General features: G+C 36.0%; 1 protein-coding gene across 1 annotated transcript in view; it reads left to right on the top strand.

Annotated features, from left to right (window-relative positions):
* Positions 1–3328: 3328 nt before the first annotated feature.
* LOC109119074 (uncharacterized) overlaps positions 3329–14853 on the top strand; it is a 28451-nt gene continuing 16926 nt past the window's right edge. Inside the window, exons 1-3 of the mRNA XM_069292011.1 lie at positions 3329–3484; positions 3532–3627; positions 4008–4113. Coding sequence (XP_069148112.1) covers positions 3329–3484; positions 3532–3627; positions 4008–4113 — 358 coding nt within the window. The remainder of the gene's footprint in view (positions 3485–3531; positions 3628–4007; positions 4114–14853) is intronic.

The following is a 14853-nucleotide window of genomic DNA, read 5'->3' on the forward strand; positions in this document are numbered from 1 at the left end:
ATAAATAACATAAGATAATTAACTAAACTAAGCCCTCATAATTCCCAAACCCAAATTCTCTTCCTTCTTTCTCTCTCCCAAGTTGAAGAACCATAGAAGGTCAATTCAAGGGGTTTATATGGATGAAATCACCAATGTTTCTTCATAAATCTTCATCAAACATTAAGGTATGGGATTCCTTTCACCTTTGGGACTTCTTCTTAGAGGGTTCCTTAAAATTGATCTCAAAAGATGAGTTTTCATGTGGGTCCTTTCCAATCTCGAAATTGATCTTTCAATTAGATTTGTTTATGATTTACTTTGTATAACATGAATAGGTTAACATGTATTCTAACTCAACTATGTTATTTCCTTATGGATTGGTCTAGTTTGTTGAAGATGACCTATTCCCCTTAACCCTAGGTTTTGATTGTGAATTGAACTATCTAGTGTTGATGCATTTGTTTTGGTCAATGTGTGAATTACTGTCCTATGATGTTATTGTGACAATTTATGAATAGATTGAGATGAATTGTAAGTCTTACCATGCCAGTTCTTGAGTAATTGATCTAGATTGTGAAGTGGGTTATGAACTTGACCTAAGTCTGTTATCTTAAGCTATAAACTAGTGATGGATTGTGATGTAGTGATTCAATTGTCTTTGTTATTATGTTGATTATTGTGGTGTGATTATATTACACCATTTTTGGGTTGAGTTGATGGTTAATATTAAGACCTTAATGATGGCATGGTGAAGGAAATTGAGTAAGTTTTATGCTCTCTATTACTTACTTCGATTATTGTTACTTGTGCTTAAGTAATGATGTTATATTGAAGTAGACATTATATTAAGATTCATAGGGTTGGTAGGATGTTTAATTGAAATGTATTGATTATGTGATTGTGAGATTATGCTTAAAATGTATTGATATAAGGTTGCTGATGAAGTACTTATGTTCCTTACTATGTTATTATGATGTTAATGTGCTAATCTCACATGTGAGGGGTGTAATGAAGGGTTTTCTCATGCAATTCTTATTGAGCTATGATGATGATGAATATATAAGGGATATAACTTATGACCTACATTATGTTATGATTAATAAAGGTATTAAAGACATTTCCAAAGGGACTATAGCTTAGCACCAAGTGAACTAGAGTGAGAAATGTCCCTTTCCACATAGGGAAGGTAGGATCACTAATATACTTTTGAGATTTGAGACTACAATGCATGTTGCATAAATAGGGTCCCAACAATATTTCCCAATTCTTGAACTATGTTGCACCCATAGGAATACTAGGTAGTGAATCCACGTAGGTTCTACGTTCATGTTTTTGTACACCCTTGGCAAGTAGTCTTCCTTCCTTCGGTGTAGGGTTCCATGACATCGGATTCCACATTATCTCATATGGTATATGTAGGTTAAGGCAATATGTTCCCAAAAGGTAAAATGGACTAAACGAATAAACTCTAACAAGGATGACTTACATTGTTTAACTTAGTCTAGGTAGGGGTATAGGACTCTACCTAAACATTGCACTAGTTATCCTTGAGAGAAGTCATAGAAGGATGTTCTTATATATGGATATGCTTATAATTGTGGATATGTATGTGATGATTTTTCACATTGATGATACCACATGAAGATTGGTTTCACTTATGAATATGTGTTTGATCTCTAATTCTAAACTATGATGATGTATACTCCTAAATGATATGCTATGTGAAGTTGGATATTGGTGATGGTTCTTGTTGTATTTACTTGATTGATTAAGGTTATGGGGCTTTTCTTGGCCATTGCACTAGTTGTCTTAATGAGGGTTCATGGGTAATTGTCTTGCTTTGGTTATATTGTAATGAACTCTTATTCATGCTTGTTGTTATTATAACCTGAAGATAGAGTTGCCTTGACTATGTGTTCAATTATGTGATATGTATGTGGACTTGACTAGGTTTAGTATTGTTGGTCTTGTAATGTACGTATTTTTGACTTAATAAATATGTCTTATTTATTTGTATGGTCTTCTTGAATGTGCATATGGTTTTTCCAAGTAAATTGCATACTTCAATAAATTTTCCTTTTTAGCATTATTTCATGTTATGTGTGGATATGGTCTCATACTTGGTACAAGTAGTGCACTAACCCCATTTTCTCCCTTTTTCCCAAACAATTTAGGTTTCGGTCGTTGAAGGGATTTTGAGAGGACTTTGAAGGAAGTCTTGGAATTCTCACTCATCTAAGTTGGGTAGGTCCTCACTTTTCGATGGCAATGCCACTATCAAGCTTATGATGTTGTTTTAGTTTTAAGACTTCTATGTTCTTTTCTTTTCATTTGAGTAATAAAGATTGCATAGCCTATATATGGCTCTTATTATATTAATGTATAGGCTATGCCCAAATTTGATATTCTCGTTTAGATTGTTATGAAATGAGACATCCGGTTATACACACACACACACACAAACACACACAGAATATATATATATATATATATATATATATATGTATTTATATATATATATAAATAATATGCAATAAAAGTAGAAGAATAAGTACTCCTTATATACTAAGGGTCTATGTATACTCGATATGTCTATATTGTGTTTATAGTACAGGTTGATGTAAAACTCATCATAGATATAATTTTTTTTAAAAACATTTCTGCATTTTAAACATATGAATGTAATGATGTAATCTAAGATGCTAGTCTTTGACTTCAAAAAGGACGACGATGCCAGTTACGTCTAGGGGGTGCTCCTCGAATGTGACAAACTTGGTATCAAAGCATGAGGTTGATTACATTTAGAGTTGATGTCTGACTTAACCACTTCTGTGTAGATTCTTATTCATAATTGTGAAGTGCGCCATATTTATGAATAGGAAACTATAAGATTCTTAGAAAACTCTCACTTTCTTTGAAATCCAATATCATGCCTTTTGAGTCTTGACTCCATGTGCTCTTACAATCTAATCCTTTACTGTGATTATTGATAATAAATAATCGAAGTAACAGGGCACAAAGACTTGAATAAGAGATTTCAAATGCGGGAGCTCCTCCCCGAGAAAATCAAGTCTCGCCTCTTGAAGAGGATGTTAATGATGACCAAGCTCCGGTCAATCCTCCTCCTTCATGAATGGTGACAAAAGGGCTTCCATTATCCAAATGGCACAAGCCATTACTAATCAAGATTAAATCATCACTAATCAAGATGAATCCCCTACCTTTTATGGGTCCAAGGTTGAAGAAGACCCCCACGAGTTCATTGATGAAATCGACAAGATCCTCTATTCTATGGGGTTAACTACTCATGAGAAGGTCGAGTTAGCCACTTATCAACTCAAAAGACATGGCTCAAACTTGGTACGCCCAATGGAGAGACAATAGTCCTTTAAGAGGTAGACCGGTGACTTGGGAGGTTTTCAAGAAGACTATTCTTGATAGATTCTTTCCTAGCGAGAAGAGGGAAGCAAAGTGGTGGAGTTCATCAACCTTCATCAAGGATGTACGAGTGTACTTGAATACTCTTTAAAATTCACTAAATTTTCAAAGTATGCTCCTTCTTTGGTTCATGATCCTAGAGATGAAATGAACTTCTTTGTGACGGGGGTGTTGGATGACATGCAAGAGGAATGTCACTTGGCTATGGTACATGACAATGTTAAAATTTCTTGTCTCATGGTTCATCTCAACAAGTGGAATAGACAAGGTCTAAGAGAAAGAGTAGCGATGCCAAGAGGGCAAAGTCTTTTGATGGCAGTTCTTCAAAGGGTACACTTGACATCCAAGATAGGTCTAGGTTCAAAAAGAGTTTTTATAGTCAAGTTACTTACATGTTACCTAAGGCTCATGATTATAAGGTGTCTAACCCTAAGCCTCAAAAGGGAAGGATTACTAGTTCACCAACCAAGAAACCAACTTGTGGAAAGTGTGGCAAGAAGCATTATGGTGATTGACTTAAGGGAAAGAATAATTGTCTTGGTTCTGGTAGAACTGGACACAAAGTTTGAGATTGCCCAAATGTGAAGGGCAAAGACAAGAAGAGTCTGCAAGCAAGTGATTCTAATGATGCTCCGAAGAAGAACCGCTTTTATGATCTGCGCTCTAGACGTGAGCAAGAGACTTCCCCGGCTGGTAACCGGTATGTTGAAAGTCTTTTCCATTGAAGTATATGCTTTACTTGATCCCGGTGCTACCTTAGCATTTTTTACTCCTCTAGTAGCTAAAAAATTTGACATTTTGTCCGATTTCTTTAAAGAACCTTTTATGATGTCTACTTCGATAGGTGAGTCGGTGGTTGCAAAAAGGGTGTATAGAAATTATCCTACAATGTTGTCCAATAGAGTTACTCATGTTGAACTAGTAGAACTTGATATGTTTTATTTTGATGTTATATTGGGTATGGATTTGTTGCATGCTTGCTTTGCCTCCATATATTGTAGATTAAGGGTAGTGAAGTTTAACTTTACAAATGAGCTTGTTTTAGAGTGGAATTCCTAAAAGTCGTATAATTTATTGTTTGAAAGATTGTAGGATGATCTCAAAAGGGTGTTTATACCATATACTAAGAGTCAAGATTTAGACTCCGAAATTCCTCCCATTGAGCCGATCCCCTTAGTGAAGGAATTTCCAAAGCTCTTTCCTAATGATCTCCCCGGTATTCCTCTAGAACAGGAAACTAATTTTGGTATCGACTTGTTATGGGATCCAAATCCCATTTCAATTCCTCCTTATCGCATGGATCCGACCGAATTGAAAGAGTTAAAGGCTCAAGTCAAATATTTACTAGACAAAAGATTCATTAGATCTAGTATTTCTCCATTGGGTGCTCCGATTTTGTTTGTGAAGAAGAAGGATGGGTCCCTTAGAATGAGCATTGATTATCGCCAACTCAATAAAGTCACTATTAAGAACAATTATCCTCTCCCTAGGAAGTGACTACTTGTTTGATAGACTCTAAGGGGCAAGCTACTTTTCTAAGATTGACTTGAGATTGGGATATCAGCAACTTAGGGTGAGAGGTGAGGATATACCAAAAATGGCTTTTCGGACTAGATATGGTCACTATGAGTACTTAGTAATATCATTTGGTATCACTAATTCCCTGGAGATATTTATGGATCTCATGAATAGAGTTTTTCAAAGTTACTTAAATTTATGTGCCATTGTCTTCATATCGATATCTTGGCATATTCGAAAAATGAGGGTGAACACATGGACCATTTAAGGGTGGCGTTACAGGTGTTTAAGGAGAACCAATTATTTTCCAAGTATAGCAAATGTGAGTTTTGGTTGAGGTCGGTGGAATTTCTTGGTCATATCATCTCTAGTGAGGGAGTTGAGGTTAATCCAAGGAAAATCGAGGCAGTCAAGAATTGGCCTAAACCGTTGACTCCAATATTAGTAGTTTCATAGGTCTAGCGGGCTATTATCAGATGTTTGTGGATGGTTTTGTGTCCATTGAATCTCCCTTGACTACTTTGACCCCGAAAAAGGATAAGAAATTTGAGTGGCCGTAGGCATGTGAGAGAATCTTCCAAATCTTAAAAGATATGCTTACTTCTGCTATAGTGTTGACTTTACCGAAGGGTACAAAGGTCTTCGTTGTGTATTGTGATGCATCCCGAGTGGGTTTAGGGTGTGTGCTTATGCAACATGGTAAAGTAATAGCCTACGCCTCTAGACAAGTTAAGGTGCGTTAGAGAAACTATCCAACTCATGATCTTGAATTAGCGGCCATTGCATTTGCCTTGAAAATATAGAGGCATTACTTGTATGGTGTTCATGTGGATGTGTATACCAACCACAAGAGTCTACAAAATGTGTTTACTCAAAAGGCGTTGAATCTCCGACAAAGAAGGTGGTTGAATTGTTGAAATATTACAACATGAGTGTTCTCTATCACCCCGACAAAGCCAATGTGGTTACGGATGCTCTAAGTCGTATGACCATGGTTAGTGTGTCTCATGTATAGGAAGCCAAGAAAGACCTAGTGAAAGATGTTCATAGGTTGGACTGATTGGGCATTAGATTAAGATTCTCCGAATGGTGGTTTTATGATCCATCATAACTCTGAGTCATCTTTTGTGGTTGAGGTGAATTCCATACAACACCTTGATCAATCATTGATGGAGTTGATGGAATTGATTCTTGGCAAGATTTTTAATGAGTTATTCTCCTTAGGGGGGATGGTGTCTTGCGGTATCTAGGAAGGTTGTGTGTTCCCAATGTAGATGGTTTGAGGAACCAGATTCTTGAGGATGCTCATGGGTCCATTCAATCCATTCATCCGGGTTCGACAAAGATATACCACGACCTTAGAAAACTATTTTGGTGGGAAGGCTTGAAGTAGGACATAGCAGAATTTGTTGGAATGTTTCCAAATTACCAACAAGTGAAAGTTGAACACCAAAAGCCTGGTGGGGTTTTCTTTAGGAAATCCAAATTTCTACTTGGAAGTGGGTTGATATCCATATGGATTTTGTGGTAAGTTTGCGTCGGACACAAAAGCAATATGACTCTATATGGGTGGTTGTGCAGAGGTTGACCAAATCCTCTCATTTTATTCCCGTCAAGTTTACTTACTTAGAGGAATATTATGCAAGGATCTTCATAGATGAGATTGTGTATCGCCATGGTATTCTGTTATCCATCATATTTGATAGGGGGGACACCATTCACATCTAGATTTTTGAGGTCATTCCAAGAAGGGTTGGGTATCAAGGTGAAGTTAAGCACCGCTTTTCATCCTCAAACTAATGGTCAAACGGAGCGTACTATTCAAACCCTTGAGGATATGCTTAGAGCTTGTATCACTCATTTAAGGGAAATTGAGTTAAGCACTTGCCTTTGGTTGAGTTTGCTTACAAAAATAGCTATCATTCATATACAGTTATGGCTTCCTATGAGGCCTTGTATGGTAGGAGATGAAGATCTCCAATTGAATGGTTTGAAGTAGGCGAGTCTTCACTTTTGGGTCCCAATTTTATTTTTAAGACTTTGGAGAAGGTTGATCTTATAAAGAATCACTTGTAAACAGCCTATAGACGGAAAAAGTCTTATGTCGATCATAGGAGAAGGGAGTTAGAGTTTGAAGTGGGTGATAAGGTGTATTTAAAAATTCGCCTATGAAAGGGGTGGTGAGATTTGGCAAGAAAGGGAAGTTGAGTCCTCGTTATGTGGGTCCCTATGAAATCTTTAAAAATATTTGCAAGGTGGCATATGATTTGAAATTTCCTAGAGAATTGGCTTCGGTTCATCCGATGTTCCATGTTTCAATGCTTAAGAAGCGTATTAGTGATCCCGGGTCTATTCTTTCTATTGAGGTTCTTGGTGTGAATGATAATCTCTCCTATGAGTAGGTTCTAGTTGAAATCCTTGATCGTCAAGTGAAGAGGTTGAGGAACAAAGAAGTGGCCTCCGTAAAAGTTTTATGAAGAAACTACCTAGTTGAGGGAGCTACATGGGACGCCAAGGGCGACATGAAGTTCCGTTGTCCTCATATCTTTTCTTATGAAGATAATTTATTTTTTCTAATAATGTAAACAATGACTAAATTTGAAATTTCTCTGATTTTTTGTAAAGTTTTGCAAAAATGTTCATTATATGGTGACATCATAGTGAAGTGTGCTTTTGACTTGAACATTTTGCAATTCTTCTTGTTTTGAGTTATGTTGTGAATTTTGATATGGTGAGTTATAAGAAATCATATTGATAATATTTGTAAGTTGATTTTTCACATAATTGAATCATATATGGTATGTTGAGCTCTTGTTGTTGTGAGAAAGAAATTCCTCATAATGTGATGTTGAGCCTTATTCGTGGAAATTGAAGTTTTGAATTGCTAGGTGTAAAAATACCATGATTTGATTTGTAACCCATGTTTTGATATGTTGTTGTTGGTTAATATTCTAGTCTTGCGTCTATTTCTTCCTTTCAAATGATTTTAGTGTCATTCGAGGACGAGAATTCCTAGGGGGGGGGGATAATGTAACACTTCGAAAGTCTAAGATGTATTCTAGAATCTAACATGGGTGTCAAAAGATTTAGATATTGTTTTAATGATAAATAATGAATATAGGTCATTTAGGAAGTTTTAGAATCAAAACGTCAAGGAACGCCTCATGACGTCCGGGCACGACTCCCTAAGAACCAACTATGGGCTCTTGAGGAGGACCCTTGCATTTTGGGGTCAAAGACTGCCCAAGGCAATGACCACCAACGGATGCAACAAACAATCCGTTTTCCAATCGTCGGGGCGTGGACTGCTTCCGTCAATGGATACTAAGACGTATCCATGGGATCCTCATTTTACAAGTCTTTGAACTAAACGAAGAACCAGCTAGACGGTTGGTCCCTTCGTGCTGTCGATTGACACACTAGGCGTCGACGTGGTCTCGCCTCTGAGACCACTGGTTTTGCTTCACTATTTAAGTTAGATAAGTTAATTAATTAAGTGGTTGGTCAATTAATTATGGGTTAAGGGTCGTCTAATTAAGTTAGTTGATTAAACTAACCTTAGCCCTCATAATTCCGATACCCAAATTCTCTTCCTTCTCCCTTCTTTCTCTCTCCAACGTCGAAGAACACTCTAGAAGGTCAAATTAAATGGGGTTATATGTCAGAAATCACCAAGGTTTATCCATCAATATTCATCAAACATTAAGGTATGGGATTCTTTTCACCTTTGGGACTTCTTTCCTCAAAGGGTTCTTTCAAATTCATCTCAAAAGATGAGTTTTCATGTGTGTCTTTTCCAATCTCGAAATTGATCTTTCAATTTAATTTGTTTATGATTTACTTTGGATAAAATGAACAGGTTAACATGTATTATAACTCAATTATGTTATTTCTTGATGGATTGGTCTACTTTATAGAACATCACCTATTCCCCTTAACCGTAGGTTATGATCTTGAATTAAACTATCTAGTAAGAATGTATTTGTTTTTTTTAATGTGTGAATTAATGTCGTATAATTTTATTGTGCAAATTTATGAATAGATCGTGATGAATTGTAAGTCCTACAACGCTAGTTCTTTAGTAATTGATCTAGATTGTGAAGTGGGTTATTAACTTGACCAAAGTCTGTAATCTTAAGCTATGAACTGGTGATGGATTGTGATGTAGAGATTCAATTGTCTTTGTTATTATGTTGATTATTGAGGTGTGATGATATTACACCTATTGCTGGGTTGAGTTAAGGGTTGATGGTAAGACCTTGATGATGGCATAGTGAAGGAGATTGAGTAAGATTTGTGATCTTTATTCTTTACTTCAATTATGGTTACTTGTGCTTAAGTAATGATGTTATATTAAAGTAGACGTTGTATTAAGATTGATAGGGTTGGTATGATGTTGAATTTAAATATCTTGATTATGTGATTGTGAAAAATGCATAAGATGTATTGATATAAGGTTGGTGATGAAGTTCCTGTGTATCTTACTATGATATAATGATGTTAATGTGCTAATCTCACATGTGAGGGTTGTAATGAAAGGTGTTCTCATGCGATTCTTTTTGGGATATGATGATGATGAATATATAATGGATAGACCCTATGATGTATATTAAGCTACGATGATTAATAAAGGTATTAAAAATTTTTCAAAAGGGACTCTAGCTTAGCACCGAGTGCACTAAATGAGGAGTGTCCCATACCACATAGGGAAGGTAGGATCACTAATGTACTCTTGAGATTGGAGACTACAATACATGTAACATAAAGAGGTTCCCAAATATATCTCCTAATTCTTGAACTATGTTACCCCCATATGAATACTAGCTAATGGATCCACATAATTTCTATGTTCATGTTTTGGTACTACCTTGGCAAGTAGTCCGCTTCCTTCGATGTAGGGTTCCATGACACCAGATTCCACATTAGCTCATGTGGTATATGTTGGTTAAGGCAAGATGTTCCCAAAGGTAAAATAAACTAAAGGAATAAACTCTAACTACTATGACCTAAGGAGTTTAGCTTAGTCTAAATAGGGGTATGGGACTCTACCTAAACATTGAACTAGTTACCATTGAGGGAAATTGTCATATCCGGGGATCCCCACCAAGACATAACCAGCGTCGTTGTCCTCTTTCAGGACTAAGACTAAGCTCTTAGCTTACATCATTACATTCATAGGTTAAAATGCAGAAATTTTATAAACTTTTCATTACTTATGCATTGAGGTTTTTACAGATCTCTACATACACAAAATATTTATATCGAGTATACATAGACTCTTCTTATAGGAAGATGACTTAGTCTTCTACTTTTATTGTGCACGCACACACACACACACACACACACACCCACACAAAAACACACACACAGATATATATAATACGAGTATAATAATTATGGGCCTAGACCATACATCAATTCAATAAGGCGTCATATAGGCTATACAATGTTTCTTATTCAAAGGAAAAGGAAAGAACATAAGATTCATAAAACTAAAGCAACTTCGTAAGCTTGATAGTCGCATTTCCCTAGGAAAGTGAGGACATACTCAACTTGGATGATTGAGAATTCCAAGTCTTTTTCAAAGTCGTCTCAAAAGCCCTTCAAAGACCAGAACCTAAAATATTGGGGAAAAGGAAGAAATGTGGTTAGTACACCACTTTTACTAAGTATGTGACCATATGCAGACATATCATAAAATCATGCTAAAAAGGGACATTTCATTAAAGTATGCAATTTCCTATGAAAAATATTTATGCACATATAAGAAAACCATACTAGTCAATAAGGCATATTTCTTAAGTCATAGGCATATATATCACAAGACGAACAATACAAAGTCTAGTCAAGTCAAAATGCATATCATAGAATTGAAACTCATAGCCAAGCAACTCTATCATCAAGTTATAAGCATGAAGAAGAGTACATTTCAACATAACCAAAGCAAGATCATTACTCATGACTCTCTTTTAAGTCCACTTGTGCAATGACTAAGCAAAGGCCCATAACCTTACTTAATCAAGTAAACCTAGCAAGAACAATAACGAATGCCCTACTTCACATAATATAACATTAAGGTTTCATAATATTATACTTTAGCAATAGAGATCAAGTACATGTTCATAAGAGTAATCAACATCACGTAGTATCATTAACATGTAAGATCATCATATACATATCATTTATATTTATAAGCATATACATACATAAGAACATCCTCCTAAGGTTTCCCTCAAGGCAAACTAGTGTAAGGCATAGGTAGAGTCCCATACCCCTACCTAAGCTAAGTCAAACCTCTCAAGTCACCCTAGTTAGTTTGTACCTAATTTACTTCATTTTAGTTTAGGAACACTTGCCTTAACCGACATAGACCACAAGAGCTAAGTGTGGAATCCGGTTTTATAAAAGCTTACACCGATTGAAAGTGGTATACCGGCGAAAGTAAGACCCAATATAAATGTAGCTTTCTAGGTGGATCCACTAGCTAGTCTCCCATGGGGGCAACATAGTTCAAGAACTAAGATTTATGTATGAACCCTCTATAATTGGAGCCTCAGCTTATGGGAATCCATAAAGTGAGTATCCCTCATACGGGTTTCAACACCTCATGTGGAACTATATGGTGAATCTTCCTCTATGCAAAGTCAACACCTGCCATTGTCAAGTTCACTCGGTGCTAAGGTAAGTCCCTTTAGAAATTCCTTTAATACCTTTATTAACTGTCATAGCTTAATGTACATCATAGGGTCTACCCCTTGTATAATCATTATCATCATAGCTCAATAAGAATTGCATAAATATAATCCTTTCATTACAATCCATATGAGTAAGGTTAGCACATTAACATATCACTTCACAATAAGGCACATTGGTAAATCATCTCCATCCTTATAACATTTATATCTTAGACAACACCTCACAATCCATTGTTAAGATAGTTCAATTCAACATTATACCAACCCTATCAATCCTAATACAAGGCATACTTCAATACAAGATCATCACTTAACCACAAGTAACCATAATTGAAGTAAAGATCAGGGATCACAAGACTTACCAAGTCTTCTTCATAATCCATCATCAAGGTATTACCATCAACCCTTAACTCAACCGAAAAATAGGTGTTATAACATCATTCAATAGTAATTAACTGAAGAACTAAATCCATTATATCATCATTATCCAAATTAACTTCAATTCATAACCTAGGGTTAAGGGAAAAGGGTTTATCATAGATTCTTACAAAATTAGGTCTAATCCCATCAATGCAGGTCCCTAGGCATCCAATAGGTTGAATAAGATGACTACAATAATCAACATATTCACAATTCCTCTTCAATTCACAAGTAAGAACCAAGACTTGGGGAAATTAGGGATAGGATATGATCCATGCAAATTTCCCACAATTAACATCAATTACTTTATAATCTATACTACATTAGTTATAGGAAATCATAATTCAACATAATCAATCATCAATTTTGACTTTAGAAGAAAATCCATTTGTAGAGAAACCCCTAAGAATTTGAGTAATTGGAATTCAAATGTGAGAGGATCTCTTGGGGAAAGGAATCTCAAGAGTGAAGAAACCATACCTTAATGAAGCTTTATCCCCAAAATTGGGGGAAATTTTGGGGACTTTGTCTTCTTCCTCAAACTTCTTGTTATTCAATGATGTATGAATAAAGAGAGAGAAAATAAAGAGAAGTGAGAGCAATTTGGGTTTCAATTTGAGTTCGTATTTGAAGTGGGAAAATTAATGAAAATTGACCTAAAGTCAATATATAGTCCACCCCCAAAATACCCAAACTACCCCTCATTAAAGTGGACTTCCAAAAGTGAAGTCCAACTTAAGTTCACTATGAGACCCCGTCCCACTTCATGGCTCGTGAAGGGCTTGATGGGTCATGGTGGGGGTCGTGAAGAGTGGAGGCAGTAGCTACTCCAAAGGGGCCTCCATTTCTCCCACCAAGGAAGGTCCACGAAGGACCTTGCTCCTTCCGTGAAGATGCACCACGACCCTTCAAATGGCTCGTGGTGCTCTTGGACAGTAGCCCCCCCCCTTCGCTGACCATCTCACCTCCTTTTTGCTAAGGCCTTATCACGGAAGCCCCTTTCCCTCCGTCAAGTTCACCACGAGCCATTCCATGGCTCGTGGTATCTTTGGAACTTTCCCCATGAGCAAGGCCTCCTCACGAGCTTCCCACCTTGGTCGTGGTTGAACCTCGAACTGTGATATTTCTATGAAGGGTGAGGCAATAGCCTCTCTTTTTGGGCAGCCTTGGACTGTTGGCTTTGTCTTGCCCTTGAAGGTTGGCACTCCCCACTTGCTTGCTTCCTCAAGCCTCTCTTTGACACCTAAGGTCTTGCTTATAATATCACTAAGATAAAACCATCAACTCTTCTTTCAAACCATCAAGGCACCACACTAGCCCATGTGACTAGTTCACTAGACATCATGTGCGTTCCTTGACATTTTGATTTCTAAATATTTCCTAAATGACGTATAATTTTTATTTATAACTTTTAAACGATGTTTAAACCTTTTGAGATTCAATTTAGGCTCTAAAACACGTCTTAGATATTCAAAGTATTACAGATGTCTTAGGAGGATGTTCTTATATATCTACATGCTTATAATTATACATGATATATATGTATATGATGACCTTGTACATTGATGATACTACACGATGATTGGTTTTACTTATAAATATTTCTTTGATCTCTATTTCTAAAGTATGATGATATGTACTCGTAAATGATATGCTATGTGAAGTTGGATATTGGTCATGGTTCTTGTTGGGATTACTTGATTGAGTAAGGTTATGGGGTTTTTATTGGTTATTGCACTAGTTAAATTCATAAGAGTTTATGTGTAATTCTCTTTCTTTGGTTATGTTGTAATGAACTTTTATTAATGATTGTTGCGATTATAACTTTATGATAGAGTTACCTTGACTATGTGTTCAATTATGTGACATGCATGTTGACTTGACTAGACTTAGTATTGTTGGTCTTGTAATGTACATTCATTTGACTTAATGAATATGTCTTATTGATTTGTATGGTCTTCTTGAATGTGCATAAGGCTTTTCAAAGTAAATTGCATACTTTAATGAATTGTCCCTTTTTAGCATGATTTGATGATATGTGTGCATATGGTCTCAACTTAGTACAAGTGTTGTACTAACCCCATTTTCTCCCTTTTTCCCAAACAATTTAGGTTACCTTCATTGAAGGGATTTTGAGACGACTTCGAAGGAAACCTTGGAATTCTCACTCATCCAAGTTTGGTAGGTCCTCACTTTCTGAGGACAATACCACTATCAAGCTAATGAAGTTGTTTTAGTTTTAAGACTTCTATGTTCTTTCCTTTTCATTTGAGTACTAAAGATTGTACAGCCTATAAATGGCTCTCATTGTATTGATGTATGGGATATGCCCAATTGTGATATTCTCGTTTAGATGGATATGAGATGAGATATCCGGTTTTATAACTATGTCATATCTTGTATATATGTGTGTGCAATAAAAGTAGAAGACTAAGTAATCTTCATATATGAAGGGTCTATGTATACTCAATATGATTATATTATGTGTATGGTGGAGGTCAATGTAAACCTCATGATAGATATAGAAAAAGTTTAACATTTTCCACATTTTAAACCTATGAATGTAATGATGTAAGCTAAGAGGCTAGTCTTAGTCCTCAAAGAGTACGACGACGCCCGTTACGTCTAGGGATGCTCCCTGGATGTGACATATTTTTTTAATTTAAATTTATGTTTTCATTTAATTTTAAGTTCTTGTGTTCTTAAAAGTAGTAAAATTTCACCTCAAGATAATGATTGAAGTAGATTCACTAATTACTAATAATCATAAAGGCTTAATTGGACTCATTGTTATCACCAA

The sequence above is a fragment of the Solanum lycopersicum genome, chromosome 12, assembly GCF_036512215.1.
Source record: "Solanum lycopersicum chromosome 12, SLM_r2.1".
Lineage (NCBI taxonomy): Eukaryota > Viridiplantae > Streptophyta > Magnoliopsida > Solanales > Solanaceae > Solanum > Solanum lycopersicum.